Below are 15957 nucleotides of genomic sequence, written 5' to 3' on the forward strand. Positions count from 1 at the left end.
CACACTCAACACTAACATCATACACGCCATCATATACACACTCAACACTACATATACACACCACCATAAACACACTCAACACTACATCATACACGCCATCATAACACACTCAACACGCCATCATAAACCACTCAACGCATCATACACACCACCATAAAACACACTCAACACTACATCATACACACCATCATAAACACTCAACACTACATCATACACGCCATCATATACACACTCCAACACTACCATCATACACACTCCATCTAAACACACTCCACCACGCTGCATCGTACACGCCGTGGTAAACCGTCTGAATGAAGGGGGGGTGTTGGTTTTTGATCAGTAACAGTCTGTGTTCGTGTGTATATACTCAGAAGCTGAAGTAATTGTGGGGAGAAACAGTTCACCCCAGCAGGACCCAGCAGAACCTCCCTACAGATGCTCTACAGCAGTGATCAGGTGACTCTCTTCATGTTTCTTTCATTAATTGTTCCTGGTAATTTTACCAGACGCCCTAATCCAGAGGGACTTACAGTCAGTAGTTACAGGGACAGTCCCCCCCGGAGACACTCAGGGTTAAGTGTCTGCTCAGGGACACGATAATAGTAAGTGGGGTTTGAACCTGGTCTTCTGGTTCATAAGCGAGTGTGTTACCCGCTAGGTTATTACCTCCTCCCTATTAATGATCTCTGTAAATATGAGTCTCCAGTAGAGCTCTGCTCTTATTGGACAATGATTAGATGGATGATATTTGCCTTTTAACCGTAACGTTGCTCCCTCCGCTGTTCCTGTCCGTAGACAACCTTTCAGAATTCAGGCGTCTCTGAAGAGTCGGCGGGAGCGGCTGGAGGAGGTCTGTCGCTCCCACCCCTTCAAGACAGGCGCTGACCCCGGACGACCTTCGTCACCTGATTGTGGACGATGAGCATGGCCTGCTACTGCTACGTCCCCAAGGTGGCCTGTACCAACTGGAAGAGGGTGATGATGGTCTTGACCGGCGGTGGGCGATATCAGGAGCCGCTGGCCATCCCTGCTAATGAGGCCCACGTGCCCAGCCACCTCCGCTCGCTGGCCGACTTCTCCGTCTCCGAGATCCACCCCGCCTCGCAAGCTACCTGAAGTTCGTCTTCTGCGCGACCCCTTCGAGCGCCTGGTCTCCGCCTACCGCAACAAATTCACTCGCAGCTACAACAGCGCCTTCCACAGGCGCTACGGCACCGAGATCGTCCGGCAGCATCGCCGCCACCCACCCGCGCCCGAGGCCCCGCGGCCACGACGTCTCCTTCCGCAGAGTTCCTTTATTACCTGGTGGATCCGCGGACCCGCGTCAGGGGCCCTTCAACGAGCACTGGGAGCGCGTCCACCAGCTGTGCCACCCCTGCCTCGTCCACTACGACGTGGTGGGCAAATACGAGACCCTGCAGCAGGACGCTCAGTACGTCCTGAAGCTGGCTGGCGCCGGGGACAAAATCCACTTCCCTGCCCTGGCCAAGGACTCTCGGACTACGGGGGACACGGCGGCCGGCTTCTTCAGCAGCATCGGACCCTTCTACCAGAGGAGGCTGTACAGTCTTTACCACATGGACTTCCTGCTCTTCAACTACTCCACCCCCACCTACCTGCAGCTGCGCTGACAGCTGATCGCCGAGAGACATGTTGTCCACCAGGAGCCTGAAAAGAGGGGGTCGGTGGAGCAGGGATCTTCACCAACCAGACTCTCCATTCATTTTAGTCCCAAACCTGCTTACCACCTGAGACACGTTACCCTGGCTGTCTCCAGGGGGACTGTCCCTGTCACTACTGAGTAAGGTGCTCTGGATAAATGCTGTAAATGTATTTATTTTAAGTATGTGACCTGAGGACAGTAACATTACTATCAGACTCGAGTATCGGGATGTTAAATGCACCATGTGACATGTTACGCCATCACTCGCCGACCCGTGTCCTTGTAGAAGAGTTCCGTCCACCATCTCATGTCTTTCCCTTTAGTCCCGTATGCCTGTGAATGAATGATGGCTGGAACATGTTCACCTTCTTTATTCCAACTAATCCCATAAATCCTGATCACAATTACAATCAACCCACTGGGCGTGGCACAGATGTGTAAATAAATCTACTGAAGATTTCAAATTTCATTCAGACTTGTAGTAACACGGTTCATGTTAAAGTGATGTTTCTCCTGTCCGATCCCTCGTAGTCCGTATGTTTCAGCAATGTGCCGGTCTCGTAGCCGTGTGTGTGTGAACAGACCAGGAAGGGATGGACCCTCTGAGCCCCGTGTCCAGTGGAACTGTCCTGGAAGCAGCTTCTTCTTCAAGCGTCGTGAGACTCTCAGACGCCCAGACCCTCACCAGCATGATGAAGTGGAAGCAGAGGGCCAGGAAGCCCGTCCCCAGCAGGTCTCCCAGCGCCGTCAGGTACGGGATGGAGAAGTTGTCTGGATCCAGACCCCGTCGCCACATCAAGCGAACGATCAGGTCTGCGGCGTACAGCAGGATGGCCACCTGGGACGAAAACGGGTTTACCAGAGGCCACAGCATTTCTACCTGCATTTATTCATGGTTCCTCAGCAGACCATTTATTTACAGTTTTGCTCGTATAATTCGAGTTATTTCATGCTCAGGTTTAAGTTATCTGTGTTGCCAGACGGGGTGGTTTGCTAGTTGAAACAAGATAGAGAAACGTTTCTCAGAGCTTTTTGACTACATCTCATGTGTTTTTGGTGCTTTCTAGGTGATTTTACTGGTAGCAACACTGAGCTCTCATCACTGTCTACTAGTACTATAGAGCCAAATACATCCGAATTGTGCTGATGACCCCATATTTATGGATCTGACTGTAAAATCAGAATAAAATGTGTTTAGTTTAGAAAGGGTATTGCTGATGTTCTGATAAAACAGTCATGCGTGATGTGATGGAAGGTTACAGGACAGGTCAGGACAAGGTGGTACCTGCAGCAGTGCAGCACACAGGTAGCAGCAGGTGAAGGTGACAGTGATGGCGCTGTGGCCCCCCTGCAGGAGGCTTATGCGAACAGGAACACCAGGTGGCCCGGCATCACCAGGAGGAACAGGACTCTGGCGGACTTGGAGTTGACACCTACAGAGGCACAAGCGCAGACACGTGACTTGTCATTGTTGTACACTGCAAGCACAGGCACACGGTGCCCCGGTTAAACGTGTCCTCTGTATTTAACCGTGACCTTGGTGAGCAGTGGACAGCAGTGTGTGGGGACGGGACCTGAGTGGAAGAAGGTGTCGCAGGGGTTGGGCCAGTGCTGCTTCATCTTGTAGGGCAGGACCCCCGGTACGCTCCAGAAGTGCAGAAAGTGGGAGACCCGGCTGGCTTGGATTGCAACCAGGTTCCCCCCCAACGCCTAGAGAGCAGATAGACATACTGAACACCCCCTAACTCCCAATCCAGGTAAGCTCAGCGCTGAGAGTCGACTGACCGTTAATGACTGGCGTGAAAGCGGCCATTCCTTCGAAGTTCGGGTCACTCACAGTCTGGTCAAGAATAAGACCCCCGAGGCTGAAACGAACAGTCTCATCATCGATGTCAACCATCAAACACAGCATCACAGAGTGGTTCTGCTCTGGTGACCTTTGACCTGTACCTGCTGATGGACATGGCCACAACGACAGGCTGCCACCCGGTTCTGAGGACCTCCTGGATCTGTGGGCTGCGGCGGGCGAGGACCACCCACAGCGGGATGAGGGCGATGAAGAAGAGACAGACCAGAGGACAGAGGTACCAGATATCTACAGGATCAGATCAGAGATCTTGCAACCCCTGGAGGCCTAAAGGTGTCATTACATCAACATCAGATCAACACACACACACACACACACACACACACCTCGGTACTGAAACAGAGTAGTGCTGATCCCAGCCAGTAAAGACAGGGTGATGAGGTCTCCCAGACTGGCGGCAATGGGCGTGGCAACATTGTCCGGATTGATGCCCACTTTCCTGGAGCCAATGATGACCCCGATCATCACCAAGCCTGGAGGAAGGGTGGTGGGTTTAGGGCCACACTTCATCATAACACAGAGGCGTGGAGTGGCTGCGCTGTCATTTACCTAAAGACAGTGCAGCGATAAAGGCTGTGGTGACACTGCTGGCACACAACACCGCCGCCTGGTCCAGCTCAACGCTGCCGCGCGAGAAGGCGCCCAGAACCACGGCTGCCAGCGCGGCCAGGAACCCCACAACAGTGGCCTGAACCTGAGCAGCAGAGCACATTAAAAAGACTGATATTAATACAGCGCTTTTTACAATGTCACAATGGAACAGAAGATCAACAGTGGCAAGACACCTTGAGAAGAACCAAGGCTCAGCGAGAGGAACCCATCCTCCTCCTGGCATGTTGAATGAGATTCATCCAGGAAATATGGCGTATGGAGGTTAGGTTATGATGTAATACTACGGTACATACCTGTATGAGGGCCAGGTTACTGCACACCATCGTCCACTGCTGCTTGGGGTCGTCCAGCTGTCCAGTGTTGGCCTGTGCAGGAGAAGCAGTCACTGTTACGCTCGCAGGCAGAATGCAGGCGGCCTGAACGCGGCGGCGGTGCTCGACTCACGGCGGTGGAGAGCCGGGAGGCCAGAGTCATCTCCAGATTACCCTTCAGTCCAACCAGCGCTGGGACCAGGATGAAGACCTCAGTGATGGTTTTAAACACCTCCCAGTGCTGAAAGAACCCAGAAACATCACTGTAGCCTACATGTTCCTACACCCACTCAGGATCAAATTTTCACAACAATTTTGACAGCCAAAACTCCCAAACGGCCCAGCTTGGCAACAATAATGTTCCAGAGATCTACACTCAGTGGGAAGGTGGAGGAGATAAGAGTCTATTTTGAGTCCCTGCTGAGTGTGGCTTCTGTCACATGCAGTCCCATGTGGCCCAGTTCTAGTGATGGAACAACAGATCTCTGTCCCCGCCGGTGGAACATTAAGCTGTCGGATCCCAGCGGGACGGGTGGATGAGTGATCAGCAGCAGCCACACGTGGCCACCACCCCCCGAAAAGAAAGTTACTAAGTCACTTAACAGCCAGCGGGGCAGAAGGGGAGAAATCCGAACAGAATGAGCTGGACCTCAGTCATGAAGACAGAAGTCATCATCCATCATGATATAAAGTGGCGTACTTGTACGATGTCCATGACGATGCCGGCTGCCACCATGCCCAGCCCTGCCACCAGGTACGGCAGGAGCACCTGGCTGGCGATGAGGCAGGAGCTCTCCGGGAAGAATCCGTGGGCGGAGCGGGTCAGTTTACAGGTGAAGCCCCCGCAGCTTCCGGCCCTGGTAGCAGAGCTGCAGCTCCAGCTGTGTGACCACCATGGCCACCGTTAGCCCATGTCCTGAGTTCTCCCCTGTGGCTGAAGGAACCGTCACCTGATGTGGTCACCCTGAGACCAAAGAGTCTTGTAGCCGATGAAGACAGATGGGGGGCGGGCCTACAGCCCAAAGATGTCCATCACTCCATCATGTCCAGGCACCTCTCAGCTGCAGCTCTGGGTCCGGCGTCTACGTCACCCACACCGTGACTCACTCTTTCCACTGCTGCTCCTGTCTCTCTGCTCTAACAGGTGGAGAACCTGACAGAAACACATGTCCCTTCCTAGCGGTGGCTCCACCCCTCTCCCTCCCGACATGTGACCCCGCTGGCTGTCACCGACCGGCATTTAAAGAGAGAAGCAGCACAGCACCGGCTGCTGACGGAGCCATGATTCAGCTGAAACCAGAGGCACCTCTTGTCAGCAGGTGGCGCTGGAGAGCATCTAAACTACAATTAGAAACTTTTTCTCCAGAAGCCACGAGAACGATGACCTGTTTATCCAAATAGCTGACTTATAAAATGTAATGGTTAAAGGTTGTCGGTAAATGTCCACTGATCAGCTGATGTGTGTGTATCTGAATACATCTGAATCTCCTCCTCGGCCTTGCTCACCTGGACACTGTCCAGCACCATGCCGGCCATCACCATCCCCATCCCGGCCAGCAGGTAGGGGACGACCACCTGGAGGCAAATGGAGGAGACCGATTCTTCTTCAGTTGTAGCCAGGAGTCGTTTGGAGATTTTAGTTGGAGGTGCAGAAGGGGGCAGCAGCTGGGCATCGGGGCCATCCCAGTCATCCACCAAGCTCTCACTGGTGACACCGGACTGTCCTCTGGCCCTTGCCTTTTTGGACTTTTTGGAGCGCGCCCCTCCCTTCCTCTGACGAAGCTCATCTCCTGGCATGGTGCTTGTCAGCTGCAGGTCAGAGGAGGGTGCAGGACATGAACACCTTCATACATGGACATGCAGGACATGAACACCTTTATGTATGGACATGTAGGACATGAACACCTTCATACATGAACATGCAGGACGTGAACACCTTCATACATGGACATACAGGACATTAATCACAGGTCTAGGCAGGACATGAACACCTTCATACCTGGACATGCAGGACATGAACACCTTCATACATGATCATGCAGGACGTGAACACCTTCATACATGGACATACAGGACATTAATCACAGGTCTAGGCAGGACATGAACACCTTCATACCTGGACATGCAGGACATGAACACCTTTATGTATGGACATGAACACCTTCATACATGAACATGCAGGACGTGAACACCTTCATACATGGACATACAGGACATTAATCACAGGTCTAGGCAGGACATGAACACCTTCATACCTGGACATGCAGGACATGAACACCTTCATACATGAACATGCAGGACGTGAACACCTTCATACATGGACATACAGGACATTAATCACAGGTCTAGGCAGGACATGAACACCTTCATACCTGGACATGCAGGACATGAACACCTTCATACATGGACATGCAGGACGTGAACACCTTCATACATGGATATGCAGGACATGAATCACAGGTCTAGGCAGGACATGAACACCTTCATACATGGACATGCAGGACATGAATCACAGGTCCATGAAGGACATGAACACCTTCATACATGTTCTACACATATTCAAACATCTGAAAATAAAGGTGTTTATTAGATGACTGATTCAATTTGTTAATATTTTACTCTTCTGCAGATCAATAACTCTGAAACGTGATGAAGTGGGTGCGTGTCAGATCTTCACATTACATCATTTCACAGTTACACTTTAAACTGCTCGCCCCATGCTGCAACCCTCACTGTGTAATAAAACTCAGCACGGTGTGTTTTTAATGATACAGGAACGGCTTGTTACTCAGTCGCGGAGGCAGTTGGGCGAGCTCAGTTTCTACCGACAACGATCATATGGACGCCGCCATGTTCCCCGCGAGCCAGAGCCTTGTCTGCAGCACGTCTCGCGAGAGTACGGAATCGCGTCAGATCTCGCGAGATGAACGAGTCGGTAGTGAATACGTGTCCGAAATTTAGGAGGAAAAGCAGAACGCGGATCAGATTTCATATCGCTGACAGCCACGTATTTACCATTTCTTTCGTTCAATGTCCTGTTTAATTTCAGTTTTTTTAATACAGGAAAGTTGAAAACTCAAGAGAGTTAAATAACGCGTCCGGATGAAGGAGAGAGAACTGACCTGAGCCCAGCCTGTTCCTCACCGATGGAGGCTCCTCATGAAGGACACAGTGGGGGACGTCTGTAGGCCAGGGACACTTTCGGCTGAGCTGCATCTTAAATTTCAGCCCCGTTGGCAGATTAAGAGCCTCACATCCCACTTTTAAAGGTGCACCAGGCTTGAACACTGTCTGATACTCCACCATATCCCACCATATTAAACCACTTCCACCTCTTTCTAATCAAATCTGATGTCTGCTTATTTCACCTTCTAGATGGAATTTTCAATCCAATTTTGTTCTTTCACCTTCCAGTTCATCTGCACTGTTTTCTAAGCTTTTACACGTTTTTATAGAATGGAGTAATACTGAATATTTTCTTTAAAACACCCAGATTCCGAATAAATGTACATGAAGTTTAAATCTACAAAGAAAACCGAACAGAGCTATTGCAGTGCACAGCGGAGACCAGCAGGTGGACACCTGCTCTCAGTCATTCATTTATCCAGAGCACCTTACAGGGACAGTCCCCCTGGAGACAGTGTCTTGCTCAGGGACACGTCTTCTGGTTCATGTATGACGGCGTTACCTTCAAGGATACTACCATTACTACCATGTTCCTACATGAAGAACATGGGGCTTTACTCCAGGTTTATATTCCTTTCATTCATCCACCATCGATGACAGATGATCATTTCCCCATGGTGCCATGGTCAGTCCTCTCCTCTGAATTTGCACACCATCTTGAGGTATTCGAGGCAGACGTTTATGTGCATGTGTGAGTGGGTGAGTGTGGAACACTGGTTATAAATAAATGGCCACCTGTCCTCGGCACACCAGCAGCTCCATGGCCTCACGTGGGTCTCTGCCAGTGCTGTCGGAGATCCCTCCTCTTCCCAGGAGGGGAATAATCTCCAACAAGTTCCGTGAGTCTCCTACATTTTGATAGCGGCTCCCTGATGGCCAGCACTGCCACCACGGCCGCTCTACTAAGACATCCTGGAGCAACACCGTGCTGGGCAAAATCGGACTGGAAGCCACTGCACAGAAGACAACACAGCAGTAACGTGTCCGTACCGTCATGTGCGGTTTTGTTTAGTGAAACAGCAGAGCAACCAGAGAAAAAAAAGAGTTGTTCTAATTCCTCTGCATTAGAGGAGGAGATGGAAATATTTTGCAGATCATGCAAATTTTTCACTGATGTAGTAGGAACAGCTGAGAAACCAGCGCCAGAATCTATAGTCTCTTAATCTGTGTCTCGCTGTTTTAGGACTGATCACCAAAACTTCAGTCCTATCTGAGTTGTCTCTGATGTACTTTACACATTTTCCAGTTTACAGAGGTGGAGAACACCTCATGTTCATTTGCTGAATACATTTAGTAAACTGATCACCTGCGCCTCATCTCTGTGGTCATGTGGTCTCACTGCGTCATGTGATGTGGAGCTCTCTCATCACCAGCCACCAGAACCTGTGTAATTATGACCGCGGTTGATAATGATGGTGATCATTATGGTGATGGTGATAAAGCACTGAGTGGATGCAATTTTGAATAAATCTCGCTTCATACACACACAGCGTGTTCAGTAAGTCATCACCGTCTCTCCACTGTGTGTCTGATGTCTTTCCTCCTGTCTGATCTGACGCAGTTGACACAATGAGGTGTGTGTGTCTGTCTAAATGAAATAAAGCATCTCCATTCATCAAGAAGTCGACTTCCAGTGATGTCAGAAGCAGGCAGCAGCAAAGAAAAAATGTGGTCTTACATTTATACATGTTTCATTATTTACCAGACGCCCTTATCCAGAGCATCTTACAATCAGTAGTGACAGGGACAGTCCCCCTGGAGACACTCAGGGTTAAGTGTCTTGTTCCTGTATGATTTTCCTGCCACTTCTCACGTGTTCACTTTGTATTGGTCTTTCACTTGGAATTCCAATGAAATAGATTCATGTTTGTGGCTGTAATGAGACAAAATGTGGAAAAGTTCAAGGGGGCCGAATACTTTTGCAATTTTCTGAATTTTACTCGTGTCATAAAAACACTTCATGATGAAACAGGAAAACTGTGTAAATCTGACTGTTTCCCATTTCTCTTCCAGAGTGAACTTCTCCAGAAGATAAAACTTTAATCAGTGGATTATTTGTTGAACAAAGTCCTACTGGGCGAAGTTCTTAAACAATGAAAGAGTTTAGTTTTCAACATGAAGCTCAATGTGTTACATTTCACACACACACACACATACACACACACACACACACACACAAGTTGATAAATTGCCCAGTAAGTGGAAGACATAAGTCAGGGTTTAATCTGAGAGGGTTATTATTTTACTCCTCTTTCATTTTGTGCTGCATGACACCACGTGTCCTCTTATTAAGTTGAGCACTGAGGGTCACGGGTCCAGTTAGTGTGTTCTGGTCAGAACTTGTCTGTCCCTTAACTAGCTGCAGCTGGCTCAGCTGGACTCCTGTGGATTTCTTCCTCGTTTTTTTCCAGACCACTGTGTGTCTGCAAGGGACACAAGCCTGAGGGACGCTGTCAAACAGATGGCCTTAATTCAGTGGCCCCACGTCCCATAATTCCCCTTCCTTCCATTTCCACAGCTGTCACAGTGGGGAGTCTGTGAAGAGCAGAGAGTGAACCAGCCTTAAACAGGACAGAAAATGGATCTGGACAGAGAGAATGGTGATGGATTGACTGGATGGAGTTTTCAGCTTTTCACCTCTTCTAATGTTTACACTTAATGACCACTCACCTTTCATTGGAGACTTACTCATCATAACCCAAGGCCTCTGAAGGTATCTGCTGTGGTATCTGATACCAGGCCATCAGTAGCAGATCCTGTAAGATGTGCTTGTAATCTCTTAGTAATAATGTCTTAATGTCTTAAAAATCATTTTATTAAAATTTTTATTTAATAATGTCTTTAATAATAATTAGAACTTATAAATTGAACTTTGTTGTGATATTCAGTGGATTTCATGACTGAATTGGAAAATTATAAGTTACAAACGCATGTAATAATGTCTGATATATGCCATTCATCAGATTATTCTGGTCTCATTCACTGATAAAATGATATAGCATTCTAGCTGTGCTGATATACAGGTGATATATGCCATGCCCATCGATCAAACATGGTTTGATCAAAGGTTGATAAACCCTAACCGGTATGATCAGAAGTCATGTTTCTGTAGATTAGGAGGAGCGTAAAGACGTTTCTTGTTTGTTGAGACTCTGTAGGCTCTTATCTGTCTTAATTCTCAGGTTTGCCCTCAGCTGACCAGATGTGTCCCTGCCAGGTGGACAAATTGTCATTGTCATGACGTTGAGCACCAGAAACAGCAGGCCAATCACCAGGCTTCTAGTAATGTGTTGGGGAAAAAATTGAGAAACCGAGATGACTTTCAATCACTTCTGGACTTATGTTTAAAAATATAAAAGTGTAATATTTGGATATGTTTGCAATATTGCATATTGGTTCACTTGAACACTTGCAATATTTGCAATATTGAGGTCTATAGAAGTCACAACAGCATTTCACCTCATATCATACCGTGTATGACTGTGCATGTGACAAATAAAATTTGAATTTGATAATAACTGCTCTGATTTATAACTATTTATGTATTGTGTGCATGTTCATATAAAGACGGTTGTAAATATGACATTGGTCCCAGTCATTGTGTAAATGAGGGACTGAGTCCCAGGCATATGTTTTCTCACATCAACAAGGCCCAAATTCCTTCAATATGAAGATTTATTTCTGAAATATAAAACTGTAATAAAAAATACAAAATGCCCTGGAGACTGTAGTAACAGCTTGTCACAGTCCCAGATCCGAATCCCTTTGGCTGCCAGATTTATTTCTCTTTTGCAGATCACATCCAGAATGAGGAGGTTGTTGGAGGTCAGTTTGCAGAGCGAGTGTTCCTGCTGCTTCGTGGAAAGCGATGGACTTTGATGTGTTTGGACAGGTGATCACTGCGGGCGAATGTCTTCTGACAGACTGGACACTGGTACGGCTTCACTCCTGAATGGGAGCGCCGGTGTCGTGAAAGCTCGTCTGACCTGGAGAACCTATGGAAAAACCGAATCAAATGACAACTGATAGAATTCAGTTAAGATGGTCTGTGTGTTCATTATAAGCACATTCTTCCGTGTGGACAGAACCCCTCTTCATGTTGGCCCTTGTGTCTGTATGACTCATCTGTCCTTGTCACCTGCTCTGAGGTCTTGGCCCACTCTAATGAGACCATTACCTATCTGTAATATTATCTATTAATGCACCTTTCCATTTTGCACTATTTGCACATTTATAATTCCTTTCACTGGTTAAGTGCTGTCTGTCTCATTGTTGTCTACATGCTACTCTTTTGTCCCCTGTTTGTAGGCCAGTCTGTCTGTTGCACACGGTCACTTTATGTCAGTATGTAACGTTGTTTAAACGTTCCATGTAGAACCAGGTTGTTTTGTTTTACTATAACATGCATGTAGCTGAAATCACCATCTTCTTCTTCAGCACATGGGCACAAATTCAGGATCTGAACTGGACCAGGACTATCACCAACAGACCACAAGATGTGCATCCCATTAAGATTCACAATTTCTGGACATATAATAATCTGTATAATCTGTAGATGATCAGAAATGCTAATAAACAGGCAACAAAATGATCACAATATCTCTGAACTTCTTCTGTTGTTTTTTTTCCCCCTTGGATGACCAGTTAACTTATTAACATGAGCATGCACCATGGGACCATGGACACATTCGACAGATGGAGAGGTTTTCTTCTCACTTTCATTTCCTGACTGCTTGGAAATGGGTTCAGGCAGCCTGTGCTCTGGCCTGAGGGCTTTCTGCTCAGAGGTTAATGGAGGTCAGTCATAAAAATGGAGGAGGCCAGAAGTTCTGACTACAGACTGAGCTGCACGGATCATCAACTGGCGCTTAGATCCTCATCAGTGGATGAACTCTGATCCCTGAGGATGAGAGTAGGAGTTACGCAGCTCACTCAAGTGTTGTAGGCTGACCCACACTGACCTAGGCCATCTGATCAGTTCAAGCTTGAATCAACTTGCCCTCATTATGGACTAGAAGCTAAGCTGGGTCTCCCAGAAGGAAAATCTGACACTACATTCCAAAAAGAAAATGCAAGTGTTTGTCATTGTGAAACATTGCAGCACAGCACATGGTGTCATAGTGAAATGTGTCCTCTGTATTTAACCATCACCCTTGGTGATCAGTGGCCACCATGACAGGCACCCGGGGAGCAGTGTGTGGGGACGAGACCTTCATCAAGGGGCCCTCAGTGGAACCTTGGCGGGTCGATATTTGAAAACGGCAAGCTTCTGGTCATGAGTCTTTTTCCATACCCCCTAGGTCACAACTGCCCCTTGAAGCATTTTGTTGCTTCCTGTACACAGCATCCACCATAAAGGGACTTGAACCCTCAATCTTATCCATTAGGTATGGTGTTAGCTTTCAGTTGTGCTTTTCCTGACTGGGCAAGATGATCTGACTTAACAGCCAGGGAGCAAAGTCTTCTCGTCTTTATCTAATCAGCAGTTTTCAGATGTTTGCCATCAGCCACAATCCAAAACCTTTCCTCTGATCAAAACTTCACATCTACAGTTTCTATACAATTCGTGACTTGTTCCAATCCCACAAGGTACAAAACCCCTTCTTATGGACCAATTTTTTAGATTTGACCATCACAGTTCTCTTTTTCAAACCTTATTTCACACTCACCTCCAACCACATCCTGGCCAAGTGCATGCAAAGGGCTTCTCGCCAGTGTGTCTCCTTAGATGGGCCTTCAGGTGGCTACTCTTGGTGTACATCTTCACACATCCAGGAAATGTGCATTTATGCATCTTTATAAGTTCTGCCACTGAGCTCTTCTGAAGACCTGGGCTTGGGCTTCCTGCCACATCACCCTCGCCCAGCCCCATGGGCTTTGCTGCAATGGGCACAGGAGCGATGCGGACAAATTTAGAGGATGTGACGTTGAGGATTGCTGGTGGCACTAGTTGTGGCACCAGAGCAAAGGTCTGGCCTTGGATGTTGATCAGCAGCTGTGTGATTTTGACACCTGAAGGTGGTGAAGTCAGCTGAGGAGTGGCTGCTGCAACGGGTTCCTGTTTGACCTGTAAAGGCTGATTTTGTCCAGCTGCCTTTCCAGAGACCTCACCGTTTACCTTGTTTAAGGCACTCAGGGAACAACCAGCTGCACCAGCAGCTGAACCTGTTTTACCTGAGGTCTTCACCAGAGGACTGGATCCTGACCTGGAGCTGTTCACCTCCATGTTCTCTTGTAGGAATTCCTCAATCTCCTCTAACGTGGGCTGGAAAAGGAGTCTGGCATGATCTTCCAGATCAGCTGTGAACACTGGAAAGTCGCAGTACTCATCCTTGCAGGTCCTGCCCCTTCGGGACTCCCATGAAAGCCCCATGGGAAGGACAGGCACTGAGCCACTGCTGAGAGAAGAGCAGGAAGTGCTGCTTAGAGATGCCTGGGAAAGAAGAAAGTCCACAAGCACCTGGGACTCAGGACTGGAACAGGAGCGGGGACTGGAGGGGTCACTGAGGTCATCTTCGGAATAACCCCCCTCGTCCATCTCAGGTGATAGCAGCAGGGAATGGCTGAAACTTGGAAACATCTCTTCCTCGACAAGCATGTGATCCACCATCCCTGTCCCATCAGACTGAGCAGCTACACTCACGTTCTGAAGATCTCAGCAGAAGGAGACTTTGCCCTGAAGATCAGGATGAGGTTTGATCATAATGAAGCTCAGACAGTCACAGTGTGGCTGGAAGAAAGAAGAAAAATAATAATAGAAATAAATAATATATTTTACAGACCGACATCTTGTAATCTTCATGTTCTACATTTTTTATTTAAGTTCTTACTGACTGTTTGGTGTCCGCATTGCAGATCCTCCTCTCGGCTCCTCTCCTCTCATCTCCTCTCCTTCATCGGGCTGCTACTCCTCACTACAGGAGAGTCACGTGACCACCACGGAGGCTCGGCTCCTGCCCGCGTTCTGATTGGTCAGTTTGGCCAGAGTCTGTTTCCCCTTTCATGCCAGTTGATTAAAAATTAACCCTGCACGAGCTTGACATGGTGCACCATGGAAATGCAGTAAATGTATAATATCTGCTCTGACACACTCACTTTTATAGTTCTGTGTGGGAATGAAATAAAACTATTTCATGTGCAGCGTATTATATAACTTATTTACTGAAGTCTAGTGCAGCCCCTAATGCAGTTATTAGACAGATTAACATCCGTCTCTTGTGGGTTCGTCATCCTCTTTCAGCAGATTAGCACAGGGCCTTTTGCCCCGTGTGTGTATGTGTGTGTGTGTGTGTGTGTGTGTGTGTTATCACTGTACTGTCCATCCATTCATCTATCCGTCTTTTATTCCTGTCTGGAAGGCAGCATGCTACAGTAATATCAGACCAAACTGGTGTCATGTTATTGCTGATATTATGAGTTCTGGTCATGATTCTGACCCCAGTTGATCCAACATGGCCAGTCATGGTACTTGACAATCTTACCACAGTTTGAAGGGGATGTTGAATGCAGACACTCCTGGCAGGTGCCTCCTCCTTAGAAATAAATCCAGGCCCATATTTAAACTGTACATACAGAAGTGTTATGGTCTGATGAGACCAAGGTTCCAGAAGATAAGTCAGCACTTGGCATAACCCAAAGAAGGTGTTGTGCGGGTAGCATCAGGTTTCTTCAGCTGGAACTGGGACTTTGTCAAGGTGGAAAGAATAATGAACAGATCCACAGACCTGTCACTTTTGTTTGGCCCAAAACATTCATGTGTGTGCTGGAAAGCTGTAGATGGAGAGGCTGGCAATGGCCTCATGTGTGCGGTGACCTGAGGAGGACCGTGCATAACTCTGAATTGGATTCATGTGTGGATTATTTGTCTGTTTTTTATCTCCATGTTCCAGTGTGGACGATAAACCGCGCTCTGCTCTGTTGGCTGTAAGCAGCTCGTCGGACCCACAAACACTGGCGTCCAGCCGCACTGCGGAGTTTCCACTGATGTAATGAAGCAGCGGAGCGGTGAGGTCAGTCGGCAGAACACAGGTGACATTGTAGTGAGGAACTGGCTGCGCTCAAGTTTATTAAAAGTTCAGTACATCATGTTGAGTGGTGTAACTGCACGAGAACTAAAGAAGGTTTGTGGCTTCCACATTTCCTCCAGGTTCACTTTATTTTTTTTAAAGGCCTCAAAAATGTATCAGCATTTACATTTAACGCATTTACCAGACGTCCTTATCCAGAGCGACTTACAACGTGCTTCCATGTCACCATGGATGAAGTGGTCAGTTCTGGTTCACCAGGACCCCCAACTATGAATACAATCTTTTTATTCA

At 47.9% G+C, this 15957-nt stretch overlaps 1 protein-coding gene, 1 long non-coding RNA gene and 2 pseudogenes across 3 annotated transcripts; 1 reads left to right on the forward strand and 3 right to left on the reverse strand.

Annotated features, from left to right (window-relative positions):
* Positions 1 to 694: 694 nt before the first annotated feature.
* Positions 695 to 2132, forward strand: LOC114782648 (carbohydrate sulfotransferase 11-like; annotated as a pseudogene).
* Positions 2133 to 2204: 72 nt separating this feature from the next.
* Positions 2205 to 7306, reverse strand: LOC114782616 (solute carrier family 41 member 1-like; annotated as a pseudogene).
* On the reverse strand, positions 6272 to 6815 carry LOC114782646 (uncharacterized). Its single transcript, XR_003748094.1, has 3 exons — positions 6732 to 6815; positions 6593 to 6614; positions 6272 to 6475 (listed from the first exon to the last, which is right to left on the reverse strand). It is a non-coding gene; the product is annotated as an uncharacterized LOC114782646 (long non-coding RNA).
* Positions 7307 to 11327: 4021 nt separating the features above from the next.
* LOC114782645 (Krueppel-like factor 15) lies at positions 11328 to 14547 on the reverse strand. Of its 2 annotated transcripts, none has more exons than XM_028968529.1 (3): positions 14474 to 14547; positions 13309 to 14369; positions 11328 to 11634 (listed from the first exon to the last, which is right to left on the reverse strand). In XM_028968529.1, the coding sequence occupies exons 2-3, from the start codon at positions 14247 to 14249 to the stop codon at positions 11466 to 11468; spliced, it is 1110 nt and encodes a 369-aa protein (XP_028824362.1). In that variant the 5' UTR covers positions 14250 to 14369; positions 14474 to 14547; the 3' UTR covers positions 11328 to 11465. The 2 variants fall into 2 exon arrangements, with proteins under 2 accessions (XP_028824362.1, XP_028824361.1); XM_028968528.1 differs by having other exon boundaries at positions 14470 to 14545.
* Positions 14548 to 15957: the final 1410 nt, after the last annotated feature.

This window comes from Denticeps clupeoides, unplaced genomic scaffold, assembly GCF_900700375.1.
Source record: "Denticeps clupeoides unplaced genomic scaffold, fDenClu1.1, whole genome shotgun sequence".
Lineage (NCBI taxonomy): Eukaryota > Metazoa > Chordata > Actinopteri > Clupeiformes > Denticipitidae > Denticeps > Denticeps clupeoides.